The following is a 21126-nucleotide window of genomic DNA, read 5'->3' on the forward strand; positions in this document are numbered from 1 at the left end:
AATCAATAGAGAAGATCTAACAAGAACTCTTGATTTATTGGTTTATTCTGGTGTTTTTAGTCAGTTTGACTCTAGTTAGCTCTTTTTTCCCTGCTTAAGTCATTTCATAAACAAATTAGCTTTTGTGTGTTCCTTCGTTCTTTGTTTCGTCTGTGGATCAGCAGCCCTGCGTTGTATTTGATTTTGCCCCATGGCCCTGGGAATAATAGTCGATAATGTCTGAAAGCTTAGACCATAATGAAATTGTCTGCAGCATCAACATGTATTGGGTTTTTAGAGAGAAATTTCATGGTATATTAGGGAACTGTGATGATGACCCAAGCTTAGTTTGTTCAGCTATTCGTAGTCACTGGTTATTTGTACATTTTCCTACAGTGTTCATGAAGTTTGTGAAAAATCGGTATTTTCATTTGGAATAATGAATCAAAACCCATGCTGATTTATGTAGTATATTATTGGAATTGTACTGAACAATTATTTTTTTTAGGTGATGTTAAAAATTGGAAAGAAAAAATATTGCTTTAAATGATACCCAATACTTTCTCAAAAGACATATCATTTTGTGAAAATTTGAATTATGATTTAAAAGGATCTTGTTCAGTAATAGCTTAAATCCATATATATGTACACCTAGTAAACACTGGTGTGATTATCAGGTGAGTAAACAAGATAAAAGTTTCCATAATTATCAGGTGAAGATTTTTCTTGCCACCATAATTATCATGTGAAGATTTTTCTTGCCACCAAAGCTCTTTATTAAAAGTATATTTTATAAACATTTTAAAAGTCAAACATGTATTGTTGGCTTTGAAATTTTCTTTTTGCTCTCTGAATGATTCTAAAAAAGATCTTTAATGATACTATTTTCTGCCATTTATCATTCAACAACAGGCAATGAATCATGGGATTTTGCACCCCAAACCATTGCAGAGCGTCTGACAATGACTGCCAATACATAGACTGGAGTGTGAAAATAAATATTTAATGCTGCCCATTTTCTTGTTCACTGATAAACTGCCTGTTGAAATAATTTGACAGCTTTTCATTTTATGGATTTTGTATTGTGGTACTAAAGTTGTAAGTTTTCCTTCCAGGAACTGCGGTACTTACAATGTAATTGTTTAGAGGAGAAATCAGGTTTAATATGGATTCCCTTCCCATACAGTCCAAGGTATGTATTTTTAATTAGGCAGTATTGAACATGTAATTTAGTGCTTCTGATTTTGCAGGCAAATCTTGTCTATGCACATTTGGTTTAAATGTTGATAACAAAATAGAATAATCTTGCCATTTAATAGGTGTGAAAGTTGTGACACACAGGACATGTTTTTAATGTGATTTTGTTGTGCATCGATGAGACATTATCAGGAAGTTCATTATCCATCAGAATTACCCTAAAGGCATTTTATTTACAACTTCATATAACAGAAAACGCAGATGTAATTGTAAGAAGAATTTTATCCCTTTGTATAAATGATAAGCAGAGGAGAAAAAGGAAATGCTGTGTTGTGTGTATATGTTTACCTTATGGGCTAGAACACCTTAGCGCTTTGGATCATTGAACTTTACATGTTTGTTCCCCATGGTAAATTGTCCTACACTATTGATTGTCAAGGTTATGGTTCAAAGGTCAAGGTCATTGAAGGGAATTTTTGAAAAATCCACACAGACAGAATTCAGAGAAAACTTTAGAGAGAAAACTTTAGAATGGGGGAGAGGGGTCATCAACTTTGTGAACTTGTTCTCCATAGTGATTGATTTTATGGTCAATACCACTTGAGGGAATTCCTAAAATTGTTGTGGACATAATTCAAAGCCCTGGAACGAGATCATTAAAATTTGCATACTTTTTCCCATGGTAATTTGTCAACCCTTTATTGATTTTAAAGGTCAAGGTGACATATGGATATATCTGATGTCTTTGTTGGTGACAATGTCTATCTAATAAATCAATGTAACTCTACATTGTTGTGAAGGAATATATAAATTGTTGATGCACTTGTTTGGTTTTTATTTTATTTTTTTGATTGAGGAAATTTAGATTGCTATAAAAGTAAATTTTTGTCTTTGGATTTCCTTAGAAGATCAAAAGTATATTTACTAGTAGTTTTCTTTTTTCTTTGGTGATAAATTCTATTCATCAATCATTAAATTATTCTAAAGTGCACCATGATTATGTATGAACCAAGATAGTAACTTCCTGTTGCTTAACATTCTGATAAACACAGCCTGACAGGACTCAACTTATTAATGGATAAGTATAGCATTCTGAGCTTGTCCAAAAGAAAAAGGCAATAATGAACTTATTACATCTTTGTTTAAGTAGAATACTGTTCAAGTGTTTAGATTTTTTTTTTGATATGTGTTGATATCTTTATCTATTGAATGTATACAAGTTTCCCACTCTTTGGACATCTATGCCAGTTCTCTCTTCCTTATCAGACACCACTTGTATTCAGCATTTTTGATAGATATATGACACATACTTTTCCAGGGTTAAATTAATGTATCTTTTCTGAACTTTGAAGTATCTCAATATATTGTGCAGTTTGTGTGGCTCTCTTTGTTATCTCCACAAAGCTTGCTGTATACCTCAATCCTGCATAATTCCTGGAAACTTGGGGATTTCCAGCTTATTTAAAGTAATCTGTCACTCTTATCTTTAGATTTCTGTTTTTTTTCTTTGAATCTGATCTGTTTTATATGCCCATCATAAATGGTTCATGTTATGTCTCACTGTCTCTGTGTGTGTGCATCCATCTGTCAGCGCCTTGTAGTGTTTCTCAGTGTTTGTCTGTTCATCTGTCAGCGCCTTGTGGGAAAGATAAAAAAGAGTACTAATAAGACTAGGGTAATCAAACCTGGTACACATGCTCCCTTTGATGAAAGAATCCCTTTTCTCAAGGTCAAAGGTCGAGGTCATGGTTTCAGAGGTAATCATGGAAGAAAAAACTACTTTTAATTAAGGCTTAATGGATCATCAGACTTGGTGTATATATGTTCCTCATGATTTTGATTTCAATTTTATTTTGAAGAGTAGTGATTTTACTTCTCAAGTTTTATACTTTATTACAGTGAATTATTTTGTCCCCAAAATCTAAGATTTGGGAATTCCAGTTTTTGGCCAGTCTCTGGCAAACAACTTTAAGCTTGGTCATATCTTTTACACTATAAGAGGTAGACCTTTCATATTTGATATGTGTATGTATTCATTGAGGCAAGACCTTTCCCATTGACACCAAAACCTTTGACCTGATGACCTTAACATTGACCTTTGACCTGCTTTTAGAAAATTTGGATGTAAGCCAATTTTTCAAATCGTAAGAGGTACTGCTTTTATAATTAGCATGTGCATTTCTTGTGAGAGGACCTCTCCAACGACACCAGATTTGTTGACCCTGTGACCTTGACCACCAACAAAGTTTTTGGAAATTTTCAACCCCCAACCCCCCACCCCCCCAAAAAAAACAACCCAACTACATCTTACAGTTCCACTTTGTTGTAATACTCCTAGATTTATATATGTAATAAAATCTTGAAACAGTCAAGTGAAATTGTGCACAGAAAGTCATAGCCTGCAGGTTTTTATAATGGAGGGATCTGTAGTTCTCTATCTCAGTTTTTTGTCAGAGAACTTCCAATTCTGTATCAAGCAGAATTAGTGAACAGATCAAAGGATCCAATTTTAATTAGATTGATGAAGGCTATCCGGGCTTTCAACAATTAATGGCAAAGTATGTTATACTTCTTTTCAGAACTTGTCATTCTGTAAGGTTATTGCTTGGTAGTCAGGGGACATAACTATGATGAACTGTGAAATCGTAAAGTCATTTGTTTCAGGTGCTTTGTATTTCATTCAATAAGATTGAACAAATCTGCAGCTTAAATAGGCACCCGCCAAAACATGCAAACCACATATATTCTGATCAATATGGAGATTGAACAGTCTAATGTTCTCAAATGAAAATGAGATGATCTTAATTGAAGTGATTTACACTTGGAAGTATACAACAACAGACAATGGGGTTGAACAAGTGAGAGACAGTCTGCACAATCAATGAAGTTAATGCAAATGCAAGAAATTTAGACATATCTAGTGTAGATATTGACAAGGAAATGAGGTTGATGTGCAAGCATTGCCTGATCATAGTGGCTGAAGATGATAACGATTTTGGCTGCTGTGTGACGTCCAATGTCGTCCTTGTATAAACAATAACCTATTGTCCATTGCTGCTGTCAATCCATTACATAGACCATGATGAAGTGCTCAGATTAATGGCAGGCGATACAGAAATCCCATCAGAATTATTATCAGGGATTGACTACCTTAGTTATACCGTACAATGTCGGCTACGGAGAGGATTACTAAGTTTGCAGTGTCTGAAAAATGACATTTTATACCAATTTCTTATTCATATAGGGCTATATATCTCAATATGTACACTTTAATTGTTGTGATTCATCTTTTTAGCTCAAGTGGGCTTTTCTGATCACCCATTGTCTGTTGTCCGTTCATCTGTTAACTTTTCACATTTTAAACTTCTTCCCCAGAACCACCTGACCAATTTCAACCAAACTTGGCAAAAAGCATCCTTAGTTAAAGGAGATTCAAGTTGGCTCAAATAAAGAGCAATGCTCTTCTCCAAGGGGAGATAATCACAAAAATGCAAAAGGAGGTGGGGTTATTTAAAAATCTTCTCAAGAACCACTGGGCCAGAAAGTTGAAATTTACATGAACGTTTCCTGATAGAGTGCAGATTCAAGTTTGTTCAGACCATGGCCCCCGGGGGTAGGATGGGGCCACAAGAGGGGATGAATATGTTACATGTGAGTATTAAGGGAAAATCTTCTCAGAAAACCATTGTGCCAGAAAAAAATCAAATTTACATGAAAGCTTCTTGACAGAGCAGATCTAAGTTTGTGTAATTCATGATCTCCAGGGTAGGTTGGGGCCACAATAGGGGATCAAAATGTTATAAGCTGATATATAGGGAAAATGTTTGAAAATATCTTATGAACTACATAAGCAAGGACTTTCATACTTTGTATATACATTCTTTATGGAAATACCTTTCATGTGATGCAATGTTGTGTGATCTTTTGACTTTGAGCTGAAAGTTTGACCTACTTTTGATAACATCTAACCTCAGGGATCGAAATTAACTTTTTTCACTACTAGCAAATTTTAGCTAGTGGATTATTTGCCAACTAGCAAAATTGAGCTTTTACTAGCATTTTTCAATCGATTGCTGTTTTACATGAATTTAAGAAAACAAGCATCTCTTTATCAAAATATAGGGAAAATCTTTTAAAATCTCCTTTAAAGTGCAATAATGAAAATAAGATTGTGAATTCTTTCATTTAAAAGTTAATGAATTATCAGACAACATACATGGTGCATGGTGAGGGTCATAGGGTACACTTGTGCGGCGTACTCGCTGTCCAGAGATCTACCACTAGTATTTACATCATGTGGATTGAAATCTTGAAGACTGCGCCAATTCAAACTATATGTTCAAAACTTTTAGAAATTCCATCTAAAAAATTCTAGTTGAAAAGAAAACCCCGCGAACTCGAAGTGTTTGACTACAGAGTACAGAAGGACACCGCGTGAAACGGTGACACTAACATTGTTGTTGCATGTAGACACGGACCGCCGCGGTGGCAAAGAGGTTAGAGCATTCGCCCTGTTAGCTGCAATAATGTAGTCCTCTCTGATTTTTTTTTTTTTTTTTTTTTTTTAGGGAGAGGGCTACAACTCCTTAGGATCTCCGTAATGGTGCAAAATGCGGGAGTGATTCACTCCCGCAACATTTGCACTCATTCTAAACATTTCCTGACCTTTTTTACGTAAATAAAATGATATTCTATGTTTCTTAGTCAATATATAAATTTACAACCTGCAACTTAAGATTTATGAGGCTCTATTCTACCATTTTCAACAATTTCGATAAATTCCAATTTCTCGATTCATATTTGTGCGCCATGTTTGATGTACTGAAGTTTCAACTTCCGATTGTCAAGTCATTTGCATATGCCATATAAGGTAGTATTTACATCAATGGACAAGTATGGAGGCGAAAGCTATTTCGTGGGTATTGAAAAGGTTTGAATTTAATATCAAGTTAAAAACCGAACGGCAGAGTGTAAATTCTTTTTGCAACAATATGATTTTCCTTTCTTTGTCGAAGTGGCTCGAGTAACTACATTTTCGCGCTGATTGTCAATGTTTAGGTTTTTCATTAGATCCACCTACGAGATCTCGCGATAACAAGCATGGTGGAGCAGACGAAGAATTTTGCATGCTGTACATTATATTTAATGAAAAACACCTTTATTAGACATGCCCGAGCACAAAGTTGGTATTCCTTTTGGTGTAAATAACATTTGGGACTAATACACAGAGTTTATTATCGGTTATTCATAAAATTAATTTGCACCATTACGGAGATCCTATGGAATTGTAGCCCTATCCCGAAAACGTCAGAATAGAAAAAAAATTGGATAGGGCTATATTATTGCAGCTATCGCCCTGTATGCGGAAGGCCGGGTTTCAAATCCCGGCCTCGACAGACCTAAGTCGTTAAATCAGGTGACAGTTCCATCGCCAAACGCTCAGAGATTACCTTAAAAACGGATGTCCCGTGTCAGAGTAGGTGTGGCACGCTAAAGAACCCTCACTGCTCAATGGCCCTAAGCGCCGAGCATAGCCCTAAATTGAAGTCCTTCATCGGTCTTGGTGACGTCTCCATATGAGTGAAAAATTCTCGAGCGAGACGTTAAGCAAGATACAATCAATCAACGGATGAGATCAACATGCTTGCTATTTAAATCAGACGTCACTGAGACGCCTGAAGTGTGCTTGAAGGGTAGGCCATCTTCGACATCACTGACTGAGATGACCTTGGCCTTAGTTATTTATTCGATCCACGTTTACTTTTTCAATACTTGTATATTCAAAGGACAGCCAATAAACCAAGGAAAACCGGGAAAAAGATCAGTGTTTTTTCACTCGCAAAAAGTTGCGATCACTTGTGATTTTTTACTCGCAATTTCAATTTTTAACTCGCATTTAGCGAGTATTTTCCCTTAATTTCATTGCCTGAACCTATACAATATGTCCTGAACTATTTAAGGCAGCTAGATCTTTCGTATCTTGTAGTATTTCTTATTGGCAAGACCTTTCATTTCATATCATAATCTTTGACTGAACTTGGGAGTTTAACCTGCTTTTGAGAAAACATGACATATTGAATATATCTACCTATTTTAGGTGGGACTTTCATATTCTACATATGGATTCTTTGTGGCAAGACCTTGTACACAATAGTGTTTGATCTTTTGACCTTGGTGTTTGACCTACTTTAAAAAAAAACAACCTGACCTTTAATATCTCCTGAACTATTTAAGGTAGGGTTTTCATATTTATACTGCCACAGTGGACTAACGGTTAGAGTGCTTGCCCGCATTTGGAAGGCTGGGGTTCGAATCCTGGCCGTGACAGACCTAAGTCGTTAAAACAGGTAGTGGCAGTTCCATCCATTGCCAAACACTCGGCATCAGGTGTGAATGTCACAGGGCCTCGGAGATGACCTTAAAAACAGATGTTTTCTTCACTCCCGAAAATGCGACTTAATTATAAACTCTAGTCGCAAAATTGATTTTCTGGTCACAAATGCGACCGTTTTACTCGCAACTTTTGAGCACTGTTATAGGTAGGCGTTCCCAAGTATTTGGCATTATATTATCCCGTGCTTAACAAGTGTAAGTTTCACTATTTGATTACAATGTAAGTTGCACCGTACGTAGCGTGAGATTCAATATCGGTTTTGATTTGACAACAGTGATTTGAGATTAAATTAATAAAATGTCTTGTAAAGTTTATCTAATATATATTAGATATCTACATGTATAAAAGTAATGGGATATCTTATAAAGAAAAAAATATAAGATGTCTTATAAAAGATATAAGATATCTCGTAAACTTTAGAAGATATAACTTTTATCAGATACCTTATAAATTTTATCGTTTAAACAGGAATAAACGTGCCATACTAATATAATCCACCGCAGTATCAATAGGTATGGGAGGGGGCATGAAAGAATTTGAAATAAAAAGGCGGGATACAGAGTGAAAAAGGCGGGCTCCGATATGTAAAGGAAAGGCACTAGGATAGCAATATCCCAGAATTTAAATAGTGTTGGATATTGAAAAAAAAAGACGGGTTTGAAAATACTGTGGGAAAAGGCAGGATCCACAGTTGCCTCTATATCCCAATAAAAATTGAAAGGTTACTCCCTTAAATTCCTGTAGATACTTGTCAGTTTGAAGTGATCAGAAACTTCAGTACATGTTTCTATAGGCGATTTTGTCCATTTAAGAATAATGCTTTTGTTTTGTTGTCTCTTTTACATTCGCAGTTTCCATATCGTTATTTTTAAATAAATCTCTCAGAGGATATTTTCGAAATCTTACAAAGCATTGGATAAGGGCGAGATCAAATGATCGATGTTGGAAAAATTTCCAAATTCAAATAGTTAGGGGGAAGAGGGGGTAAAAACTCGTAAGTTTCTGTCATCCGACATCAATTACACTTTAGTGGAAAAAAAAGACATCTGACTTTAAAACCACATAGTAATACATTTTAATAAACATTTAATAGTTTCAATGTACACTTTCATTTGTTTTACTTCTTAATCGACTAGTTTCAACATACTTCATATTTAATTTTGTATTGGGGGCGGGGGGTGTCTTTGTGAGAACTATACGAACTCAGTTTTCTCAAACATTGAACATTTGATCTCGCCCCTAAAATAATTTGTCAGATTAAGTAATAATAAGATCAATAGATATTCTTCTTGGAGAAAACATTTATTTTCAACACATGGCAATTGGATGCTTTGATGTCTTTTACTGTTATATATACCCACAATTTCGTAAGAAATTCGGAAGTAACCATCGCTAGATACTGTTAATACGGAAGTTCTGAGTTCCCCAAGAGTTATTTCCCCATTGTCGAACTCTTCTGTAAATTATGACGTAAAATATGATGACAGTGGGTACATTTGCTAATAACTATCGTTGTATTATTTCTTAAAAGATGATATCCACAGTTTCTGAGACCATCCTATCTCAGAGGAAAGGCAACAAATACTGTTAATTGCCATCTTTCTTTGATAAAAGCTTCACTCATGTAGAAGAGGAAACGAATAATGATTTAATTAGCCAATTTGATGATCTTATTCAAACAGATTATGCTTGATATGGCCAGAATATACATACCAGTGATTGATATAAACAAAAGTTACGCTTTTATTACATTAATCGTACGTAATCGTTATGTACAATGCCAGTCTACAATATAATGTATACATTGTGTACCCACCAAACGTCATAAAATGCGAAAGAGTTCGACAAAGGGAAATAATTTTTGTGTAACTCGGAACTTGCTTATTGAATGAACAACTGCAAGTTCTGTGAATTCTATCAAAAACTAAATTCCCCAAACCATCCCTCTCCTGTAACACATTATTAAAGAAATTCAGCATTTTGTTAGCATTAGACGCGCCTTCTTTAACATCATAATAAACCACAGCAAAGTTTGATTGTTAATGTTGCATTACTGGCGTACCTTTGAATATATATCGCTGGTCCACCCCTAACTGCATGTCCATGATTGAGATTACCCGTTGTACGAATGACACTCGCTTCGTCAAATATATATATAACTGACTCGGCCTAAATTGCAATAAAATCAATAGCAAAGAAGTTTTCAACATTTCGTTCGTGTTCAGACCACAGGGGCTCGCCACGAATTGACCCTCTCTATTCTATATTTACATTTATTTGTAAATATAGAATAGACGATGTCAAATTTTAAAAAGACAAAAATTTCGTGACGAGCCCCTGTGTCCAGACGAAATATGCTTCTCTAGGATTTTGTTTGCAGTTTCTTGAAAGTCATTCCCCAAAAAATTTCTCGCACCTCTACAAATTAAAGACACCGATGGTACATTGTCAGGGGTACAAATATTTCTTCTTAATAAATTTTGTCCGATTTCTCTATTATATACACTTATTTCTTTTTAATTTCATACTCGATAAACAGAAGTACATCCGGTGTGAGCTTCGTTGGCGACACTTTCAGTGCAAGAGTTCCTATGATTGACAATTTTATAACGTGGCCTTTGAGATGCCTAATTTCTTACTGATTTTACCATAAAATAAACCCTCGGCATGTAATTTTAAAATCAACGTCATTGTTTTAGTTGGTATTGGTTTCCCCTTTTCGCAGAGTCTCTTCCATCGTGCTAAAAGATTATGTAATGACACACTAGTGTATAGACACGTGTGCCCATCTAAAATTATTTTTATTTTTGTGATTGTTCTTTCCTTGATGCGTCATCATTGACAGATTTGTTTTGAAATCAACTATCCGAGACCGCGAATGAACTTGAGAAACCGAGTCGTTCACACTTACTGTAAATTCACAGTAAATATCTTTAGAAGTATATCTCTTGAACTATTTAAGATGGAGTTTTCATATTCTGTATGTAGATTTCTTAAAGCAAGGTCTTGATATCATACCATGATCTATGACCTTGTGACCTTGGTCTTATCCAGAACAACAAGATCATTTTAGTCATATTGGTGTTTATGCATCTCTGTGTTATGTGAATTCATTTTCAGTTATGTTGTGATTCTTTGGAGCTAGGTTGGGGCCACAATATGGGGTCAAAATTTTTTATGGGAATAAAGATTAAATTTTTTTTTTTTTATTTCATCAGCTGATCAATGACAGGGCCAAGGTGACTCAGGTGAGCAATGTGACCCCTGGGCCTCTTGTTTTTCACAATCTTTCTTAGTTTGAATATTAATATCTGTCTGCAGCTTTTAACATTCAGGTCGTTACTATGTATGCAAGGTTGAGACTTGATAAATGTAATGGTCACTGCTAAAGATGGAGGTCATTTAGAAAGGTCGAGGCCACGATTGAAGGTGGTCACACTCTGAAATTGATGCATTTCATAAGCACTCCTTATTTGCCATTCAGTCTGTGCTGACAGACATTATAACTAATTATCTACAAAAGTTGTGGCATTCAAGACTGAACATAACACCATTGAAAATGGTAATTATTTCTTAATTTCCTCTTGGTTTAGATCGCATCCATCAATCTTTGCGAATTTTGAAGATTATAGGATTTTTTATAGATTCTAGAAGAAGCTGTTTACTGTCATAATTCGAATAAGGTCAACAATGATGAAATGATAAATGACATTGAACTGCTTCATAAAGTTATAGAGTGTTATAGCTGTATATGCTTGCATTTGTATTAAAAATTATCAAGAATAAAATTCTGCAGGCAATGGTGTGTGTGTCTCAGTGCAGAAAGCTAATCGGAAAGTAGGACATATTACGTCTATGATAAATTATATTTCAATACCGTTAGAGGACAGAGGAGACCTGTAAGTGTGTCATCCAGTCCGGTAGATGAGTAATTGTAGGGCTATCATGTATTGATTCCAGGAGCTTTAATTGTGCTGTAGTTTGTCCTAACAGCACTGTCAACAATGGTGGATGATATTTTTGTCTGTTTTGGGGATCTGAAAAGCTTTTATGGTGTAACATTATAATCTCTCCCTAGTGCTTAATGCTGCTTTACATAAGTGGTAATTGAATTTGCCCAGTTTTAGGATCTTCCCATTGATAAATTTATCATCTATATTGCTTTTGGTTTCACTGTCAGAAATTGGAATTTTGCATGAAATAATTTACAAGTTTTTTCCTCACCTTTAGCTCACTTAATTGAATTGGAGGCTTATATGAACTTTTCTAACTGAATTTGTCCGTTGTCTGTCATTGTTGTTGTTGTAAACTTTTTAAGTTAAATTTATTATCTTCTCTAAAACCACTGGACCAATTTTTCCTTAAGCTTTCTTATATTTGGTAGAGTCAAGTTAGTTCTAAACATATAATCTCCTGAGTTTTAGAAAGTGCAAAGTGTTACCTAGAATAGAAATTTTTTTTTTTAGATCTTTAATTTTTTTTTCTCATTAGAAATAAGAGCTGTACTGTTTGAAATACAAATGGAAACCTGCTATTTTTATGTATATTCAAGTTTGTTCAAGCCATACCATGAGATTGATAATCATTTATGTTTTAAAATGTTTTATAAATATGAAAACATGCTAATACCCTAAGGATGTAATAACAGTTGTTTCTAGTGTATTCATACCGTAACCTCTGATATCCATAAAGGGACCACAAAATTTATAAAGATGTATAAGTCTTTTTAAAAATATGATTCTATATTCAAGTTTTTGTCCTTTGCAATCGGGTGAGGTTCACAATGGATGCATTTCATGTTAGATGATATGGAAACAAATGTGTGATATATTCAGTCTTCATGAAAACTCAGTGGTCCGAAGACCGAGGCAAGTGAATTTTACGGTCGGGTCATTGAAAATTAAAAATCAGGAAGTCCGATGGGCTTGCAGACTTTCTGTAGGTCACATTAAATATAATGTTGGATTTAGATATTCTAAATGTTTTAGTTGCTTAAATTTACTATCAAAATAAAAATAAATTTTAAAAAAAAGCACATAAAGGAAGTGTTTGGACATCGTGGTTTGTTTATTTTGTAAAGAACGATAACTATACTATATGAATATGAGTAATAACCATAGTTTCAGTAAATTAATTATACAACTTTACAATGCATTCCATAATGAATGTGATAAACATATGAAAATTTAGGGGGCCAGTAAATTTCACTGTGGGCCAGCTAGTAAATTCAGACAGTTCACTGGTCCGACTGGCCAGCAAGTTTTAAATGTTTTCGTGAAGACTGGATATTTTTGGTTTTTGAATAAAAAGCCCCTTAATTTTGAAATGATTAGAGGCAATGTTCACTTTATAGCAATAAATTTGTTAAACCATAGCTACTTTGACTAGGAATTTGATACAAAATTTAATGGCTATAATATTTTGTTACAATTGGGATCTGCTGATCAGGTGAGCAATTGGGCCCATGAGCATCTCTTTTTCATTCACTATCCTGATACCCATCCAAATTAGATGCAGTATAAATGAATAAGGACTTCCTTACAGAATAAAGAGATACACGTACGTGTGAGTGGTTATAGAAATCAGTAGAAGGGTAGATATGAAGTGTTTCTGAATGAGAAATGTTACTAGAACTGGTGTTAACTCATCGGGAGAATGTTAGATATGAAGTGTTTCTGAATGAGAAATGTTACTAGAACTGGTGTTAACTCATCGGGAGAATGTTAGATATGAAGTGTTTCTGAATGAGAAATGTTACTAGAAGTGGTGTTAACTCATCGGGAGAATGTTAGATATGAAGTGTTTCTGAATGAAAAATGTTACTAGAACTGGTGTTAACTCATCGGGAGAATGTTAGATATGAAGTGTTTCTGAATGAGAAATGTTACTAGAACTGGTGTTAACTCATCGGGAGAATGTTAGATATGAAGTGTTTCTGAATGAGAAATGTTACTAGAACTGGTGTTAACTCATCGGGAGAATGTTAGATATGAAGTGTTTCTGAATGAGAAATGTTACTAGAACTGGTGTTAACTCATCGGGAGAATGTTAGATATGAAGTGTTTCTGAATGAGAAATGTTACTAGAAGTGGTGTTAACTCATCGGGAGAATGTTAGATATGAAGTGTTTCTGAATGAAAAATGTTACTAGAACTGGTGTTAACTCATCGGGAGAATGTTAGATATGAAGTGTTTCTGAATGAGAAATGTTACTAGAACTGGTGTTAACTCATCGGGAGAATGTTAGATATGAAGTGTTTCTGAATGAGAAATGTTACTAGAACTGGTGTTAACTCATCGGGAGAATGTTGGATATGAAGTGCTTCTGAATGAGAAATGTTACTAGAACTGGTGTTAACTCATCGGGAGAATGTTGGATATGAAGTGTTTCTGAATGAGAAATGTTACTAGAAGTGGTGTTAACTCATCGGGAGAATGTTGGATATGAAGTGTTTCTGAATGAGAAACGTTACTAGAACTTGTGTTAACTCATCGGGATCATGCAGTAGAACAAAAGTTTGACTACCACCATGAATCATATAGTATTCTATTTGTTTAGTTCAGGTTAACCAGAAATGTTAGTACATATATACATGTATACCATTATGGAATATAGTCTCATAGTTTATGAAGTTAAATATATTTATACCAGCATCATGGAACATATGCTTTTTGGCTGATGATTTATTTGGTCATAAACAGTATTTTGATGGTTCACTTGGTTAAAAATGTGCTTATATATATGGTCTGTTTTGTTATCAGTGTGCTATAAAGGTCACATAAAATTAATATTTTGATTCTCATCCCTGCCTGCCCCCTCAAAGTGCCCTGAATATAGTAGATCTGATCGTGGAACTGTAGTCCTATATTTTTTTGGTTTAGATGGTCAATTTGACAATTTTAATACAACCTTTGATCTGCTTGAGGTCCTGATATTCTGTATTACTCCTTTAATTGCTCACCGAACAATTCATAATTTTAACTCTATTTCAACATATACGTGGTATTTAAGATATCGATGTTGGAGTTACTGAAGTTAAGATATAGGTGATTCAGAGCTTACTTAAGCTTGAACTATTCTTGGATTATATTTATTTCTTGGGATTTATCTTACACTGGCAGTTCTTGTCGGGACTCAATATGTCCAGATTTGTTAGTCTATTAATTAGAAATGTACTTTCCAAAGTCTGAAGCAATGTATCATCATTATTAGTGATCCACTTACAGTCAAGTATTTATCTAAAGAGATTAGTGATCATGTATATGATGAATGCAGTGCTTCATTTGTCATCTGGGAATCAGTTTCCAAAATTATTCATTCCGTTCAGACAGAAATTGAGATGGAACTTGATGGTCCGTATGTGAGTTAGGGAGCCATAAGTCTTCTTCATGTGAATCGGCATTGACGTCAATTGCAGCAACAGTTCCGAGATTTCTTTTTGAACAATCTGAATTACGGAAATTTATGCTTTCTGAAAATGTCTCTGTAAATATCTCTGTATATACTAGTAGTAGAATTTTATTAGGCTGTCCTCAAAATGTCTCTGTAAATACTAGTAGTAGAATTTTACTAGGCTGTCCTCAAAATGTCTCTGTAAATACTAGTAGTAGAATTTTACTAGGCTGCATGTCCTCAAAATGGATTTGGCTTTTCTGTCAGGAATATCTTGAGAGGTTTTTTTTTAAATCAAAGTTTTAGAAAATTGCTGCAAATAATTGTCTTCCAGAATACATGTAACTATTGAAATAATGGACAGTATAAAATGAGAAAAAATAATTCATTTGGAATTCTCTCTTAAATTAAGAGAAATTGTATCGTTTTAGATTTAGCTCAATGAGGCAACTGAACTCTGAATCTCAACAAATGCTAGCTGTCTTAATTCTTTCTGTAAATGAATTTTGGTTCAGTTTGATTAAAAACCTTAATTGAATTATTCAGAGTTTTAAAAAAATTTGGGAGGGGGGGTGGGGGATTGGCATTGCCATGTATTCTTTACTTAGCCAATGAATAACACAGATATGTAGATTCCTCGAGTATACTGGTAATTTTCCTAGGATTACCAAATTAGCTTCTTTCATAGATGAACATTATCTTTGGGGAATTATTGGGAAGCAATATTATAACTCGGAGTTAACATGATGCTAAAAATGGAAAGTGATTACTCTTAAATCTAATAAGAAGCATTATTCATAATTCTTTCCTACTCGGAATTCTCATTGAGGAGAATGACTATGGGATCTCCATTGTTAGGTGATGGTTTTAAAAGTCTCAAGATGCAAGATGTTCTTGGGGAAAATAGCATTAATGAAAATGAAATTCTGGAATTGAAAGACGTTTATATTCAGTGCAAAAGCAAGGTTATAAGATTATTTTGGAATGCTTTGTGTTATGTTTATGGAAGGCTTTACCCTATCTGAGGAAAAACCTGTCAGTGACAATATTCAAACTGTGCTCTAAATGCAACAATTGTGTTAACTATTTCAATTTTTGCTCAAAATTTATAAGGCAGTGTCATGTTATGGATTAATTGTTTGATATTTCCACAAAAGTACAGCTGGAACAATTTACTGAGTTCAAAATTTGCAGACTCTGACTGCAATAAGGCTGTACCTATATACGCTTTAAGATAGATGGACTGGGGGGCAATCATATCAAATTTTTTGCACATATAGCTTTTAAAGCAATTACCATGTTATAGATAGACAATGAATATATAGTAAAAAATATTTTGCTACAAAAGCACTAAAAGCTTATACCCTTTATGACACTACGGCACAAGATGGCAATTTGAATGTTTTGCGAAAATATTTGTATCAATCAATTTGTTTGTCTAACATCATAGCTCAGTGGTTAAAGCATTGGTCTGGTAAACCATGGATCTGGAGTTCAAATCTGCCAGAGTCTTTTGTTCATATTTGTCGAAAATGTTTTTGAAAATCATGTTATTATATGGTATACCCAAATTAGCATATTTTCTGCCTTTTGGAATATATACTTATTATATATCATCATATCTTTTATGATTAAATCAATTCGTACTGATTTGAGAAACTATTTCAGGGTATAGTGAGCCACCTTAAAGCCATAGTGGTGTTGTCAATGGATAATTAAATGTTTACACAATAGCTCTAGAGAGACCCATTTTGTAGATGGACTGTTCCTGCATGGAGCTGGCTTTAGAGGGTGAGAGGCAGTGTAAAGCAGGGGACTGCAGGACGGGGGTCCAGTTTTTTGAGGCAGCAGTTCAGTCAGGCACAGATGACCTAAAAACTCTCAGTGCAATCTACAGTCAGCTTGGAAATGCTTACTTTTACCTACAGGAATATGGGAAAGCCCTGGAATACCATAAACTGGATCTGTCTCTTGCAAGGTAAATATTGAAACAGGTACTCAAGTATTGAGAGGTAGCATAGTTTGAAACTCAGAAGTACAGAGGGTTTTTTTTTTTTTGGTCTTAAATACATTTGCAGATTTCAGATCTTTTTTTGCAATAAGGTTTATATATATATTTAATTATTTATGCCCACTTCAGAAAAGAGGGGCATATTGCTTTGCAACAGTCTGTCTGTATGTTGGTCAGTCTGTAGACCATGCATTTTCTGCTCAATATCTTGAGAACCCTATGTTTGACAGACATTAATCTTGGTACACTGGTACATCTGAAGGAGTAGGATGTCCCCTATTGATTTTGAGGTCACATGGTTAAAGGGCAAGGGTTTATCCACTCTGGACATAGGAAGATACTGTCCGTTCAATATCATGAGAACCCTTTACTTGACAGACATCAAACTTGGTATACTGGTATATCATAAGGAGTAGATGACCTCTATTAATTTTGGGTTCCCATGGTCAAGGGTCAAACTGGACATAGTAATATATTGTTTCCTATATTTTGAGAATCATTTGCTTGATTGACACCTGTCTTGGTACACTGGTACATCCTAAGGAATAGATGACCCTTGTAGAGTTTTAGGTCATATATGGTCAAAGGCCAAGGGTATAGATATTTATTTTCTTTTAAAATCAATTAAAGCAATAATAAATGTTGTTTTTGGGTTTTTTAAAAAAAATTCTTAGCCTAGACGTGATGCAATATTGCTCATGATATCAAGTTTCATATTTAAACATGTGTTATGTTCACACATGTTCTAATTTAATGAATGAATAGAGTATTCCACTGCTAAGCTAATTTTTGCTTCCTGGATTTAAAAAAAAGATTTAATTTGTGTATTCTGTTACCTTACTTGGACAGTGCACTGCACATAACGTTACTTATTTCAGCTGATTATGCCGGTTGCAGCAAAAGCATGCTAGGGATTAAACACCATCTTAATTATTAGACCATATATTTTCACATCTTAAACAATGTTATTTAATGAAGGGATATTTGTGTATGCATCAAATGAACTGGAGGTCATCGCTTAGCAATCTTTGACAATTTCCCAAATCAATTGTAGGAAAAAATTACGATAGTTAATTAGGTCAATGAATCATTTTCCATTACATTTTTTACTGTTCCTACATTTCCTTTTCACTTATCTTGGTTCCTCAATTTTTAGCTGACCTGAACAAAGTGAGCTTTTCTGATCGCCTAGCTGTTGCCTAGTATTCATATGTCTATTAGGGAATAAAGTTTTGTATGGGCATTTATTGGGGAAAATTTATAAAAATCTTCTCAAGACAAGTAGGGTCAGTTTATGTCAATGTCTATGCTTACCTGCATTGAACATTTAGCAATGTGCCACAGAGTCCTACTACTATACCAGAATAAATTTTAAGATTTGTTTTTCCTAATCCCATTCTTCAATCTCCCGCCATATTCGAGTACTTCAGTTTATGTTTGGACAGCCATTTTGCTTTCTTCATGTGAAAAAAATTAGGCTGTGTGTTCAGCATGACAGATGTCTCGTACAAGGACTGCAAGAGATGTGACAGAGAGATGTCATGTGAAGATGACCATGATGAGTGTTATTGTCAAAGTACTTTTTCAGAATGGAAGACGTGTAAGGTTTGTAAGGCGTGGTTTAAAGAAAAACTGATTTTCTGTATTTCATATGAATGAGAAACACGGGCAGAAGCCCGCCACCAGAAGACTACCGACGAGCGTGAGGTGGATAACCCTGTTTCGCTTTATAATGAAAGAAATTTGGGTTTGAAAAATGTCCCATCCATGAGAGCATGTGATGATGTGCCAACAGATGAAGCTACATGTATCAGCGTACTAGAGACTATTACTGTTCGAACCTAAGAGCAGAGTCTGAACTCTAGGTCATGTCATTCCTATGAATGACCGAAATGTGGCGGTTTCGTCTTTGGAACTAGAAGACCACTGTGAAACAACATTTATTTATCGACCAGGTCATTCCAATGGCCATAAAGGTCAGAATTTTCTCCCTCGTTTATTTGGCCAGTTTCAAGGCTTTTTCGGCATCAGTGGCCAATTATCTCAAGGTCAAATAAATCCTGTTATATTGGGTAATATGCAGGAGATGATTGATCAATGAGTTACTCTCCAAAAAAAAAAAATGTCCACCGAGTCACCGAAAGAAATACCTAAAACTAACCGTAAACAGTTCAATAGATTCCGATCTCAATCGGATAGGTCTTCAAAATCTGAGTCCAAGGAAGAATCGGAGTAGTAGTGATGTACTACGTATTTCTGAGCCTTTTGATTTTGATGAGACAGATAAAGATGATTGCACAGAGACGGGACAATATTTGTCTTCTGATGGCAGTGGATATTTGTCTTCTGATGGCAGTGGATATTCCTATGAAGAAATAGAGCAGTGACTCTGAGTTAGTCTTATGTACATCTGAACACGTAAGGGCTCCGCAAGAGCAAAGATGTGTAGGACTACCATTCAATGGGTCTGTTGTCCAATAGGGGTGAAACGATACAGTACCTTCTTGATTCGATTTGATTTTCGTTACTTTAGTCTCGATTCGATGATTTCCGATTCGATACAATAGCAGGTACCAAATTCTTTATAATGCTAAGATTTTTTTATGTGTCATGGTATTTATTGCTATCTGCAAATAAATTCTACATATGTAAAAACGTTTAACATAAAGCAACACTCTTGTCACTTGTCCTAAAGCCGAAATGTTGTCATACCCAGGATTTATACGTTGGGGGTAAATTTTTCAACTTGACTGCGTCCATTTTTATACAGCAAAGTATACTCGCATGTTGATTGGGCAATTTTCAATTCCATTGGCCAATCAGAAACCGTGTTATCAAAAACAATGTGTGCAATGATTCTAGAACCGTATCGAACCGAAACAGACCGGAATAAATCGAACATCGAATTAAGACCACTGCATCGCGATTCGGCCGCATTGCGATGCATCGTTTCACCCCTATTGTCCAAGCATTGGAGAAAGTAGACAAAGAATGACAAGATAAAGGGAAAATAAGGTGTTTTCATTCATTGATTGATGGAGATAATAATTTAAAGAAATATTGTACATCTCCACATTTGGATGAGAATATTGAAAAAGGCATTTTGAACTCAGATTCCAAAACCAAAAAGTGGGGATGCCTTGCAGGTTTTCTTATAAGTCCTTGAGTCTGATAAAAGTGACTTGAGAAGGCTTGACATGAGCTCTAGGCTCCTGCTCAGACAGATTTTGTGTGGTTCTTTACTAACTACTTATTTAGATCATGCTGTGTTTGATGAAGATAGACAAGAAGCCTTTCAGGCTCTAGCTGTCACAATTATTTCAGTTCATGTTACATCTTGGAGTTATTCTCAACTCTGTAACCACAAGAAGGGCTCGTTATCTTAAGGACAAAGAATAAAGCAACGGAAAATAAGCTTTTATAAGAAAATCTGCCTTTGGACCAAAACATTTTGGTGGAAAATTCTTTGATATCCTCCACACCAGTGCAGAAAACTGTGTGATGCCAAAGAAATGCAGCACTTGCAAGACACAAAAAGGAAAGATATAAAAAGAAATGTAGATGACTCTAAAGAAACAAAATGTTTGAAGAAATTGTTGCTCACAACTCCCAAAAAGAGGAAAGTTGAGGCTAAACATGACAGAAAGAAGGAAAATAATTCCTTTCAGAACTGGCTTGATGAAAGATCAGGCTTTAAGAAGAACTCAACAGGCCGACTGCAGGATTCAAAGGTGTTTGAGAATATTAATTTTTTGACCAGCAGGTAAGTTTGAGCTTCTAGAACACGTTTATGATTAAAAAAAAAAATTTTAAATTCTTAAGATTTTGGGGGTGGGGGGCCATTTTTCAAATTTTCTTTAACAGACCTTACCAACTTAAATCGGCCGTAAAAAATTTATTCCGCCAGAAAGTAAACAAAGTACATGTATCAGAGACAAAGACTCCATCTGTTGGGGGCAGATTGATGGAGTATTTACAGTTTTACTTTCTGCCATTATGGCAACTAATACACAAAGACAGTTTATCGTGTTAATTTCCAATCAACAGTACCTTAGTCACCCATCTGGAGTGGTGGTCTGGCCAACAAATCGAATGTTTTCAGAGGGGTGCTTCTCTTTCATGTGGTGGATAGATGCATCAGAGAAGGACTGG

General features: G+C 35.0%; 1 protein-coding gene across 3 annotated transcripts in view; it reads left to right on the forward strand.

Moving 5' to 3' along the window:
• Positions 1 to 21126, forward strand: part of LOC125680985 (G-protein-signaling modulator 2-like) — a 53479-nt gene that overhangs the window by 5669 nt on the left and 26684 nt on the right. For 2 of the 3 annotated variants that reach the window (XM_048920855.2, XM_048920856.2), the window contains exons 2-3: positions 1095 to 1171; positions 16721 to 16941. In XM_048920855.2, coding sequence (XP_048776812.1) covers positions 1145 to 1171; positions 16721 to 16941 — 248 coding nt within the window. In that variant the 5' untranslated portion in view covers positions 1095 to 1144. Of the gene's footprint in view, positions 1 to 898; positions 966 to 1094; positions 1172 to 16720; positions 16942 to 21126 lie in introns of those variants that run through there. The other variant, XM_056153707.1, reaches the window with a different exon arrangement.

Source organism: Ostrea edulis, chromosome 2, assembly GCF_947568905.1.
Source record: "Ostrea edulis chromosome 2, xbOstEdul1.1, whole genome shotgun sequence".
Lineage (NCBI taxonomy): Eukaryota > Metazoa > Mollusca > Bivalvia > Ostreida > Ostreidae > Ostrea > Ostrea edulis.